Source organism: Lampris incognitus, chromosome 1 (genome assembly GCF_029633865.1).
Source record: "Lampris incognitus isolate fLamInc1 chromosome 1, fLamInc1.hap2, whole genome shotgun sequence".
Taxonomy (NCBI): Eukaryota; Metazoa; Chordata; class Actinopteri; order Lampriformes; family Lampridae; genus Lampris; species Lampris incognitus.
The window spans coordinates 16,292,007-16,305,044 of record NC_079211.1 but is presented as its reverse complement, the minus strand read 5'-3'; the positions used below and the strand labels follow the sequence as shown (position 1 = coordinate 16,305,044).

The following is a 13,038-nucleotide window of genomic DNA, read 5'->3' as shown; positions in this document are numbered from 1 at the left end:
TCTGGGGTTACCTTGTCCTTTTGCAATGATAGTAGAGTAGTAGGTTGTCTTGGCCTTGTTCAGAGCTTCCTTATAGGTTCCGACACTGTCTTTGTAGGCTAATGCATGGACAGTTAAGGCAGTTTTGCTGCTGAGATGCTCTAATTGTTGACCAGTGGCCTTCATTTTGCGCAGCTCTGGTGTAAACCATGGAGCAGAATGGTAGAAGGACATGCCGCGTGATTTGAGTGGGGCAAGATGATTCAACATATCTGAGAGGAGCACATTATACAGAGAGACCAGATCATCAATTAATGAGTTAGTGTAATCATAATTGAGCTCAGTCTCCAACATGTCCATTACAGAATGCATACTAATGCTCTTGACGTCCCTGTATATCAGGGGTTCTCAAACTTATTACTCAAACGTCCTTATCTGGTTTTTATTGTAATAACAAAATAACATTTAAGCAAATCACACAACCTTTAAGCAACATACATTCAAGTTCAAGACAGTCAAGATAGTCAAAATACTGTAACGATCACGGATGAATAGACTCGCTAGCCCGTGGCTAATGGGTCGGACCCTTTAGTCTACTGGTTAATGTAGTCGCCCGTGGTGCAGGAGATCCAGGTTCACGTCCCGGCTGCCCCCCAAATTCACTACATTGGTGTCAGAAGTGGGATGGTGAGACCGTGAGGCCATCGGAAGCGCATGCGCCCAGAGGCGTGAAAGGAGCTGATATGCTGAAGCATAGGGACTCGCTTCCCGAAGAAGGGGGGTAGTGTAACGATCACGGATGAATAGACTCGCTAGCCCTTTGCTAACGGGTCTGACACTTTAGTCCGCTGACTTTAGTCGTAGTCACCCGTGGTGTGGGAGTTGCGGGTTCACGTTGCAGCGGTTCCCGGGCTGCCCCCCGAATTCGCTACACTGATCCAAATGTTCATTTTGAAGACCTGCTCTACTCTGCTTCTGATTGTCTCTAACCCTAACAAAAACTCACATACCAATAGGCTACTCTTTACTGTCAGTTATGGTCGTGCTGGTTTCTCCCCTCTCCTCTGCTCTGTGTTTCAACGAGGGGAATGCTCAGCCCCTCCACACACACGCACACACACACACACATTACTCGAGTTGACTACAACTACACTCGTTACGTTATTATAAGTCCAATAAAAGCTCCGCACCATCCTCAAAGCAAATTCTCGCATATAACGTAAATGCGTGAACTCAGCAGCAAAACATTTCATAACGTATTGTATTCATAACACGAGGTATGGGCTGGGTCCGGAATGACTTGCTGTTCGGTCTGGATGCGGACTGAGGTCCGGACTTTGAGAAGTCCTGCTGTGTGTGATAATGCCAGTGCAATACCCAGAAATCCTTTTATAGACGTCAATCAGTAAAGCGCAAATGCACATGCTCAAGCAAATTCTTCTTTTCAACTTCAGCTGAATCCAAACACTGATTATCAAGCGCAATAGTTCAGAATAGAAACGTTACGACTTTTGCCTCAAGTCTAAATATCCAACATTTAAAAAAACCCGAAACCCACATCAATAACACAATTGAGAGCGGTAAACCTGTATTAAGTGATTTTTCTGACAGCTAGCTGGCAGATGGTAGTGCAACAGAGATCCTAAAACACACACTCACAACTGAGCCGCTCTTCACCCCTCACTTCCTGTGTCTACATTTAACAAATGTACTTGTGATCTATTTTTTCAACTGATTAATGTTTTCAGAGGATTCAAAGATGACTCCAATGTTGCCGTGTTCCTTCTGGATGTGTAAGTACACAGTTGTTTGCTCACGTCTTAGCTTAAGAACTTGCTAATGTCCTACATATTTCTATGTTATCGTGCTTGCTTCCTCGCCTCTCTGTGGGCTTCACCCTGGAATGCATTTCCAACTTCTGAATTGCAAGCATGGATTTATAGCGGGGGATGGGGACGCCATCATATGGTCCGGATTTTGTCAACAATGAGCTGAAAGCAGGCGAAGCCTGTCTCCAGTTAAGGAAAAGTGTAGACTGTGGTGTTTATCTTCAGCTGATTGGCAGAACAAGCGATCCTTTCACATTATTGAGACAAATGAGCAACACAAATGAGCAGAATGGTAATACATTTTTTCGAGATTTTTTTTTTTAATAATTTGCGTTCTTTATAAACAACATTAACACCAGACTGGTATCAAAATGACAGAGCGTAATGACAGGGTGTTTGGGGTTGGACAGCGGGTAATGATGCTATTTTATCATGCTGTGATAGAGAGTATATTACGTTATGGAATTTCAGCTTGGTTTGGTAACACATCAGTTAAGTTAAAATCACAAATAAACAGACTGGTCCACACAGCAATGAAAGTGATGGGGCTGAGGGAGCATCCTTCCCTGGTTCCAATTAAAGGAATACAGGAAAAGATATCTAAACAAGTATAAAAACACTTTCATCCCTCTATCGGAGAATCTCCTAAACTCAGGACATAAGGAGGGTGTGAAATGAGGGGCGCTGCTGCACGCAATCAAATGCACTTTATGTCTGCACTTGTCTTTGCTATGCAACTTTATGTCTGTTAATACACAATAATGTATGTATTTTTATGCGGCAGCCTTTATGTCCAAGACAAATTTCCCTCGGGACAAAGAAAGTAATCTTGAATCTATTGGAAGTTGAGCTGGTAGATCTTGCTAACACAACTATAAATGCATGATTAGTGTGGCTGGATTAGGGTTGGTATAGCTAGCTTATTCTTTAAATTGTGCCACCTCACAAATGTGTGTCCAAGAGCTACTCATGTGTTCGACGTCTGCTTATCATATTCCATTCTTGCTTGCAACAAAAGAGGAACATGTTCTGTTTTTCTTTTTATTGTTACTGCCGCTGAAACACTGGATCGACTTCCTCTCATCCATGGCCGCAAATTAGCATAAGCGTCCACCAGGCCTCTGGCGTCTATTGTGGGTAACAGGATGTTACGTAAACGCATCACTTCCCATGTGACACTGACATTTCCCACCAGGGTACTCACCAGTACACCAGCGATTAGAATAGACAACAGCGATGAGTCTCCAATTAAGCTAAATGTGTTTTTGAATTAATAACGTCCATCCATCCATTATCTGACCCGCTTATCCTACTCTCAGGGTCGCGGGGATGCTGGAGCCTTTCCCAGCAGTCATTGGGCGGCAGGTGGGGAGACACCCTGGACAGGCCGCCAGGCCATCACAGGGCTGCATTAATAACAATTAAAAGTTAATATTTTACCATTAAAAAGTAATCACATGGAGCTTTAAGTCAAAACAAATTTCACTGATATGAGTTGTTGTTTGTACGCAGGTATGGCTACATTAAGGCACATTTTGTAGAACAGAATAGAATAGAACTTTTTTTGTCATTGTTACAAGTACAATGAAATTTGAAAGTGCAGTTCTTATCAGTGCAAAGATCATTAAAAAAAATTGTCAGGCTGTATGTTTAGTTTAGCACAGGGTTGCTACACTTGGCATCATTATAAAGATCCAAATTGTCTGGCAAGGTGTAATGAAAACCAAGTGTATTAAAGTTAACTTGGCCGCTATTAGTAAATGTCACAGAATAGGCAAATAATCTTAATCTCAGTAAACGGTACAGGGCGAGGAACTGGACATCGCTAGTTGATGTTAGCATGCAGCTACAGGTCCTACTGATAATTGTGTCCTCTACCTTGAGGCCTGATGTGATTCTGCACTCGGGGGGGGGGGGGGGGGGGAGCGAACAGTGTATTTCCAATGGGTCCGATGGCAGTGGTCTTTTAACTATCCCTCATGCTAGGTCTAGAGCAGGAGACGCTGCATTTTGTATTTACACCCCAAGTAGACGGAACGCCCTGCCTGAGGATTTGAGAGAGACCCCCACACTGGACACATTTAAAAGCAGTGAATGTGTGAATGTGTTTTGTATATTCTGCTATTTTTACATGTTCTGCTCCAATTCTTGTTACTTTTAATTACTCAGTTTTTATGGCACTTGTTACTTTACTAACTCAGTTTTTGAACTTGTCTGTACTTTTATAAAATTCATCTGTACTTTAAATTATCTTATTTTATGCTTTTATAATGCGTTTTTCTTATCTTTTGCCTGTAAAGCACATTGAATGACCTCTGCGATGATTAAGGTGCTATACAAATAAACTTGCCTTGCCTTTTGACGAATTACCATTCTGCTTGAGGATGGAATCGAGGAAAACTTTGAGAGGAAGAGTTTAAAGTATATTTAAAGTGATTGTGGTTGGCAGGCTCATGTTAGACCATGTTAGGGATGTACTGGCAACCTGCCCAGGGTATTTCCCCACCTTCCGCCCTACGACTGCTGGGATAGGCTCCAGCATCCCGCGACCCTAATCAGGATAAGCGGCTTGGAAAATGGATGGATGTTAGGCCAGTCAGAGGCTTTGTAGCCAAATCAACTGTGTCACTTATTTTAGATTTTGGTGTTTGAAGTTGTTGTTGGAGATCAACCTTAAGAGTTTGACACAACTGACAGGGCTAGTCAGTGGCTGAAGATGTGGATAAATCAGGGGCCATTTTCATTAAGTATTTCATTTTAGCACTAAGAGTAATCCTAAATGGCACCAAAGGTTCCTAGCTGAAGGTTCCTTCTTAAAACCAATTCTAGCAGCTGCTGAGACCGACTTTTACTAAGGAACCGAGTGAAATCTTAAGGTAAGAGGAAAGGGCGGGGTTGACCTTGTTGCCACGGATGATGTAGCGTTTCATGGACATGCTCATTTACTATGCCTACGGTGATTAGTTGATGACGGAGCAGTCTGTGTTGTGAATTCTTCCTAACAAACTCTCCGAAGTTTGGATTGGCTGAATTCCCAAAACCGTTTCGAAAGGGAGCTCCTACCGTAGACTAACAATGCAATGGCAGGAGGTACAAATCACGTTGCCATGGTCAAATAAATGATTTATTTAAAACAAAATCTAAGTGCCACTGATTAGATACATGAAATCAAAAATAAAATACTGACTCGACCAAGCAGGCTTTATTTCCGGGTAATTAATTCAGCCTCTTGCACGTCTGGTTCATCCCAAAATAATTATCGGATAGACTATATAGGTTTTAAAATGGATCCGATTCATTAATAATGCAGAACAATGCATTTACATCGCTAGTGGTGTTAGTCAACGGACAGGCCTGTACGGGGCTGGTGGCGGTTTGTAATTAACTTGCATGGCAGTAGATGGAGGATGTTCTGGGATGCCAGAACTCACTGTTGAACCTTCTGGAGGCGTCGTGGACCTTTATCCGATGAAACATCAGTAAAGGTCGGTGCCCTCTTGACAACCCCGGTGAAATACTCATGCCTGCATTTGTAGTAGTTGTCAAGGTTGGTAGCCAACTAAGCTAACTGGAATCACGTTTATAAAGATTTATGATGGAATTGCCTGATGTCCTCTCCTTAAATTTAGGAACAAGTGAGTGAGATTGGTTAAACAGGGCTTCTGTTTGTACGTTGCCCCTCGGTTGTCAGCACAAGGAATTTAACATCAGGTGTGTATTACTGAATACACTTTTATGATAGAGGGTAACTTCATGAGAAAATTTACAGAGCACTGATATTGTTAAGTGTTTGTTTGTAAAGAGATTGTGAAATTTTTTTGTAACCGACCTCTTAACATATAAAAGAAAATGATGTAATATGATATTCATTATTATGATAAATATGTAATATCATTTTCTTTTTCCAGTTATTTGCTTCTATAATAGCTCTTTATTTCAGAAATAGTACATATTTCACCGCACTACCATCTCCGACTCTCGCTTTGTGCCTGATTCTCCAGTTTCAGTGCGTAAAAGCATCACTGGCTGGAAACATTTTTCTTACCACTCGTCACCGTAAATCTGACAAATATTCAGCTTTTATTTTTGCCGCCCCTCCGTATTCTTCATGGTGACACAACAGTTATATTTTCGAGCTGAAACGGAGGTTTATATATGGCAATATATTCTGTTAAACTACAAGCTCAATGGTTGTTTTTCCTCAACTGTCATTTAAATCTGAATTCCAGATAGGCAACGTTTGTCACAATGAGACAACTGGCCTGTCACTTCTGTATAACGAATGACACAGTGACAACGTTAATGAAGAATGGCTTGGTGTCTCTCCTATGAGCAGCCACAAAACTGTTTCTGCACATCTTACCAAAAACAGGGCTTGGTGATACTGACAAAATCAGATATCCCGACATTTATTTATTTATTTTTGGGACCCCCCCCACTTTTCTCTCCGGCCAATTGCCTCACTCTTCCAAGCCGTCCCGGTCACTGCTCCACCCCCTCTGCCGATCCGGGGAGGGCTGCAGACTACCACATGCCTCCTCCGATACACGTGGAGTCCCCAGCTGCTTCTTTTCACCTGACAGTGAGGAGTTTCATCAGGGGGGACGTAGCGCGTGAGAGGATCACGCTATTCCCCCCAGTTCCCCCTCTCCACCCGAACAGGTCCCCCGACCGACCAGAGGAGGCACAAGTGCAGTGACCAGGACACATACCCACATATTTATCTTTTATTTCTGTTTGTTTCTGTTTCTATTTTCTTATCTTGTATCTTGTTCGCTTTTACTTATTAGAGCGTGAGTGTCTGTAATAGAACTCAATTTCCCCTCAGGGATAAATAAAGTATTTTTATTCTGATTCTGATTCATCGGGCTTCCCACCCGCAGACACGGCGAATTATGTCTGTAGGGACGCCTGACCAAGCCGGAGGTAACACGGGGATTCAAACCAGCGATCCCCATGCTGGTAGGCAACAGAATAGACCCCAGATATCCCGATACTTATGACCTAATACCCTATTATCGATAATGTGGTGGTATTTTGGGAGTGACTATTGGTGCTTCCTATATGCAAGAAAATTTTTGAGAAATGATCAGAAGTAATGTGGATGTGATGACCAAGCAGGTGGAGAAATTCATTCTTCATTTCATTCAGCTTAAACTGTTCAACGAATTCAGAAGTTTTGTATTACTTTACTGTAATGCAGCCCCTCAGACCAGGAAATGACAACATTTAAGTTATATCACGATATTACGATAACCAAAATATCAAACTACGTTCAGTCTCATATCATGATATCAATATACTATATTGCCCAGCTCTAGAGGAAATCCTGCTGCAGTGAATGTGTGATCAGTTATTTCTGTGTTTCTGGAGGGCCGAGCCTTGCATCATGTTCTTCTAGATCCCTCTCTTGCATGCCTCACGTTCTTGCCACTTACCCTTCCCAGTGTCTGTGTGGTATGCTTTAAACCATGCCACAGAACCCCAGCAGACTATGTACATGTGCCAGTGCGTGTGTGTGTATGCATTTAGTACCTCACAGATATCCTTGAGGTGCTTGATGTAGTGTCTCTCTGTGCTCATGATCTCATTAATGACGTTGGCTCTCATCTGGTCGCGGTTCTGGAGGGGCGAGCCCAGGCACAGGCAGTCATTGGTTGGGTCCAGGTGGCCATTCTGCACCTCACTGGTCCCCTCAGCTGGCTCCACCCCTCCATCCTCCTGGTTCACCCAAAGCTGAGGGCAGCAACATCCATACATACACACACGTGTGCACAAACACACACACATATACGCCCATACGTGTAAAACGTGCACACACACAGAGATCAAGGGTACGCAGGACGCATACAGTGCAAACATGCACGCGCGCACACACACAAACACACACACACACACAAACATGAGAAGTGAGAAATATTATCATAGGTATTCACATCAAAAAACTCATTGTAATGACTGAATATTTCATACACCCCGAACATCTACCATCTAGTCTTTCAGCTATCTATTGGCACAAAATCTTTGGCTAACCATCACCTACAAATTCCTCCTCTGTTCAGTAACAGTTACTTGTAGGATGATTGCACACAGCACACATGTACACACACATGTACACACACATGTACACACACACACACACACACACACACACACACACACACACACACACACACACACACACACACACACACACACAGAGCCCTGTTTGATCAGGGTTGCTGGTAGCCCGGGCAGTAAGACTGTTGATCCAACATGGGAGAAAGGTGAGGGACATATCGCCAAACACCCCGGTGTATTCAAAAGCCGCTGCCTGGGACTCCTGCCCAGAGCACATTCAGTGCCCAATTTCTGTGTCAAGGGAGCTCCCCCGCTTACATGTGTGCATGTATTTACACCCAATCACATGCTTTCTCACACAGATAAAAAAACACACACGCACACACAGACAGGCCCAGAAACACATTACTCCAACTCTCTAAGAAAGAGTCAAGTGAGCTTGGTTTCTGATGCCCAGCAACCAACACCTGATGACACAGTTTGCCGAGAGAACATCAAAGAACCAACGAGTAGAATGCCAAACACAAGATGAGATGCAGCCCCACAGACAAGCAGAGTGACGGGTGGGAGAGCACTGACTGCAGACGTAGACTAGTAGCACAGCTTTAAGACTACAATATAGTCAGAGTCAATAGTAAATGCAATAGAGAAATTCTTGCAAAAAAAAAGTGTGAAATAGAAATAACAAAAAATGTGCATAGCAGTAATCATTCTCCTTACCAAATAAAGAATTCTGTATTTTTTTGGTATTTTTAAATTGATCATAAACCTTTCCGATGATCTTTACTTTTGACTCATCCGCTCTGCCTCTCTATCAGCCCCATAGAGAATGATGTGCGAGGGGGATGGGAACGTTAATGTCTGCTAATGCCGGGGGAACGTTGCGTGGACAGACTGGAGCGGGAGGGCGGGTGGATGGGTAGATGACACTAGGAAACGCACCTTTGACGTGGTGTTTTGGAACCGTGGAGTTGCTATGGGGTTGATATAGAAAACCTGTTTTGTTTGGGGCTGAGGAGGGTGGGGTTCCACCTTGGGGAGAGAACGACAGAACAGAAAGACACTTTTTTGGTTGACATGTCGGTCAGCCTGTCTGCCCTGCCCCTTCAGGAGTGGACACAGAGGGGTGGACATGTGGGGGTGGCCATGGGGGGGGGGGTCTGGGTAATGGGGGAAGCCTCCACCTAAAATGAGGTGCCAACTACTTCCCTCTGAAAAAGTCTCCGCTGTCTTAACACATTGATGATCTCGTGTGAGCTCACATAGGAGCAGAATTACGTCAGCATGGCCTACAAGAAGGGCTTGTTCTGTGTATGTGAGTGCCTTTGGAGGGTAGGAGCTGAATGCACTGCCAAACTAACTAAAAAAGGGCTCACCAAAATCTTTGTTTTGTCCTTTTAGGGCACCATAGAGGAGCACTTAGCTCGCTGTTGTCTGATCTCTCTAGTGCTATGCATTATTAAAGTAAGGGGTTTTCAACTCACTGAGCATGTGTGTGTGCGTGCGTGTGCAGAGACAGAGTACTTTGTGTGTGTATGCGTGTTGTGTTTGAGCATGCGTGTGAAAGCGAGAGACAGAGAGAACACTTGCCCATATGCTCCTTTGTGTCCATGTATTTATCAGCTTGTCTGCTCACATTCGTCTCTGTACTGCTGTGGGTGCACGTGGGTGTGTGTTGTGTCTGTTGTCGGCGCCTAGTCGTGGCCGTGGCTAACTCACCCGTACGAAGCTGGCAGGAAACCATCCCTCCTCCTCATCAATCTGGCCCCACCACCAGTCCTTGTTGGAGGCGTCCAGCACCTTGATGACATCACCGGCCTTAAACGCCAACTCCCGGTCTGCCATGGTTACATGGTCCCATACCGCCTCAGCGCTGACAATCGAACCTCCGCTTATTAACTACGGAATGTGCAAGGACAGGAAGAGAGAGAGAGAGATGTAGATAGTATTTTATATCACATTCACATGCTGTATCGCACCACTGTCATTGAAACGCCACTCAAAATAGCATCACAGGTATTGCGCATGCTAACCCTGCTGCCACAGTTATGACTACGTAGCTGTAATGTGACTACATATCTGCATGTGAACATTTGGGGATATTGTTATGTGGCCCTCGCCCACTTCGCCTCATTTTTCCACAAATCTTTGCTCTAAAACCCACTCCGATTATTAATGAATGCAAAATACACACTATCAGAGCAGGGGCCTATTAGCAGCTTAGGGAAGCTAATAGAACAACATATCACAATAGCTAGCATATCACTCTACATAACATCACAACACAACATAGCACAACATAACACAACACAACATAGGAGCACAGAAGAGGCAAATCCAACAGCAGAAGCTGGTTCAACAAGCTGGTTGAAAGCACAGCGCGGTCTGAGTGCAGGGACAGTAATTGGCCAATTATGACATTAGAATAATTATATGTGCTAATGCAATATAGATGTTGAGGAGCCATCAAACATGAGGGGATAATGCCCTCCCTTCTCCCATGCTGTCACCATGGCTTGTTATTTTAGCTGCAGCATAGTCTTTGACAAAACATGGGGGCATGACTCATCAAATCTTTTCAATTGATTTTACCATCATGAATAAATAATTAGGGCATTATGCAACACCGAAACTGGATGTTTACAAAAATGTTAACGAAATTGCCGTATGTACGTGTGCGGCTGTCTCATCCAGGGCACGTGAGAGAATGAATGTGTATCTGTGTGCAAGAAAACATGCCGTCAGTCAGGTGATCATTATGCTTCAGAGGGGCTTTGGGGGGGGGGGGGTAAAGGTTATTCTCATTAAAGGACCAGAGACAGTGAAGACTGTTCCTGAGAGGGAGCCAGACCCCATGCCATCCATCTACCACCCGACAAAGCCATCCATCACATTGAGGAATAGCTCTGTCACCTTGACACTGCCTCACACACCCACACACACGTAGATCTATGCAAACACACCCACAGACAAACACACACTTACACATGCTTTTGACCCTTGAACCGTATGTACAATTTGTGGCAGAGCACCAACTGTTTGTTCCAGTTCTTCTATCCAAATCGGTGCTCATCAGCACTCCCCGGTCCAGCGCTAACCATGCATCCTGTCTCTGGGGCTATGGGCTGAGCAGCCAGCGCTAACCAAGCCTGACAGGAGCTGCTTAGTCTCTAGGTACAAAGCTAGCAAAAGCCTGGAGAGAGGGGCATCATATGGATGCACTCAGAATTAGCTGTTTGCTTGTATTACAGTTCGTATCCACGGCTGTTTGTGTCTTAAAAAAAAAAAAAAAGAAAAAAAAGAGCAAAACCCCCAAAATGTTTTGGAATTTTTTTTATTTACAACAGATGCTATCTTTGCTTCTGATGTCATATCGAGTGGCTGTGATATTTGCTTCATCGCCATGACAACTACATCCATAGATGTGAGCACATTTTGAAATGCATCTGATCATTAGAGGGCTTACTGTAGACAAGCGCTATTGTACCTGCATGCTGACGTGGTTTGTTTGTGAGCTTACTCTGGAGAGATAGCATTTTGTGTGTGTGTGTGTGTATATATGTGTATGTATGCGTGTGTACCGTTAATCCTAGCCCCATGAGGATCTAAGCTCCCAAACTCAGCAGCTACATTGCCCCTTAAACCTGTGGACAAACCCACCTCCCCAGTGAGTTGCTGAGACAGCTTTGGGGGGATATAAGTCAATCAGGGGAGGGAGGTGAATATGAGGAGAGACATCCATGCCTGGAGGGGAGAGAACAGCTGTTGTCATAGTGACAGATGAAGATGCTCCACTGATATTGACAAAACGACAGAAAAGGCAAGGATACTTCAGGTTGTATCAGAATATAAAAAAGGGTTGCACGTGGATGTTTATTTATGTGTATGCCTGCATATGCCTTTGTAATAGATAATGCATGTGGATATGTGCAAGCATCTTTGTGCGTGCATACAGAAGGAGCATGGATGGTTAACATGCATGACTTCTACAATTAGGTAATTGTTAACATGACAAACCACAGGAATTAGTCAAACCTTAAAAATGAGCAGTTTTATGTTGAAAAACAAAAAAGGGAAGGCAATGTAAGACTTTGTATGCAGCTTTTAGATGAAAGGGGTGCTACAACATGTCATTGAGTGGGCTGTTTCAATCAGGTACCATATCACAATGGATTGGGAAGCTGGGATAACAACAGCTCTACATCTCAACCCTCTCTATTACTGGGAGAGAGGAGGATTACTGCTAAAACATGTGTCATGCTGCCATGGGAACAGGACAGATGAATAGTGCTCAGAAACTGGGGTCAGCTCATTGTTGATCCAGGAAGAGGATTTTGATTACAATTGTTATTGTCGTTACAATTTTTTTTCTTTTCTCTATGCATAGGTAAACACTACAAGGCTACCATGAAACTCACAAAAACCAAGGAAGTTTTAACTGGCCATTCTCACCTGACTCTGGAACCTACACCTACACCATCATCTATACCACAGAGGAGTCTTGGCACATGGGTGAGCCTTGCTTCGCTCTCCCCCACTCTCATGCCTGCTGTCCCTAATCTTCCTACTGCCCACTCCCTCTCCGCTGCCAGAAACCTCTCCGTTTTCAGCCCCATTCACGCCATGCTCAATCCTCTCAGCCCCCCTCTATCTGCTGCTATACAGGAAACTCGGATGGATGGATGGATGGATAGATAGATAGATAGATAGATAGATAGATAGATAGATAGATAGATAGATAGATAGATAGATAGATAGATAGATAGATAGATAGATAGATAGATAGATAGATAGATAGATAGATATCCTTTCACCACCTATATCTCTCCTTGTGAATTTCTCTCCTCTTCCCTCCATCTCTCTACTAAGATCGGTACTGCCCTCTCCAACATATTGCATCCCTCTTCCTCAACATTTCCAACATTTCTGAATAAATTATAAGCATTATATAATCAATCTCTCCCATTCCTGTCCTGGCACAGCCCGATACCTAGCTTGATTAAAGGACATAGAGTCAACATAAACACACATACATATATATGCAAAAAACACACACACACAAAAACTAACACATGCACACAAACAGGAGAGTGCCATGATTACCTGCGTTTCTACCGGCAGTAATGACCTGTGTCATCGTCATGGTTACACTGCAGTTACAACATCAAAG

The 13,038-nt window shown here is 43.7% G+C and overlaps 1 protein-coding gene across 2 annotated transcripts in view; it reads right to left on the bottom strand.

The window, feature by feature from the left end:
- Positions 1-13,038, bottom strand: part of arhgef9a (Cdc42 guanine nucleotide exchange factor (GEF) 9a) — a 53,408-nt gene that overhangs the window by 16,182 nt on the left and 24,188 nt on the right. The window contains exons 5-7 of one of the 2 annotated variants that reach the window (XM_056277173.1): positions 9,588-9,767; positions 8,811-8,900; positions 7,344-7,544 (exon numbers count right to left, since the gene is read on the bottom strand). In XM_056277173.1, coding sequence (XP_056133148.1) covers positions 7,344-7,544; positions 8,811-8,900; positions 9,588-9,767 — 471 coding nt within the window. The remainder of the gene's footprint in view (positions 1-7,343; positions 7,545-8,810; positions 8,901-9,587; positions 9,768-13,038) is intronic. The other variant, XM_056277181.1, reaches the window with a different exon arrangement.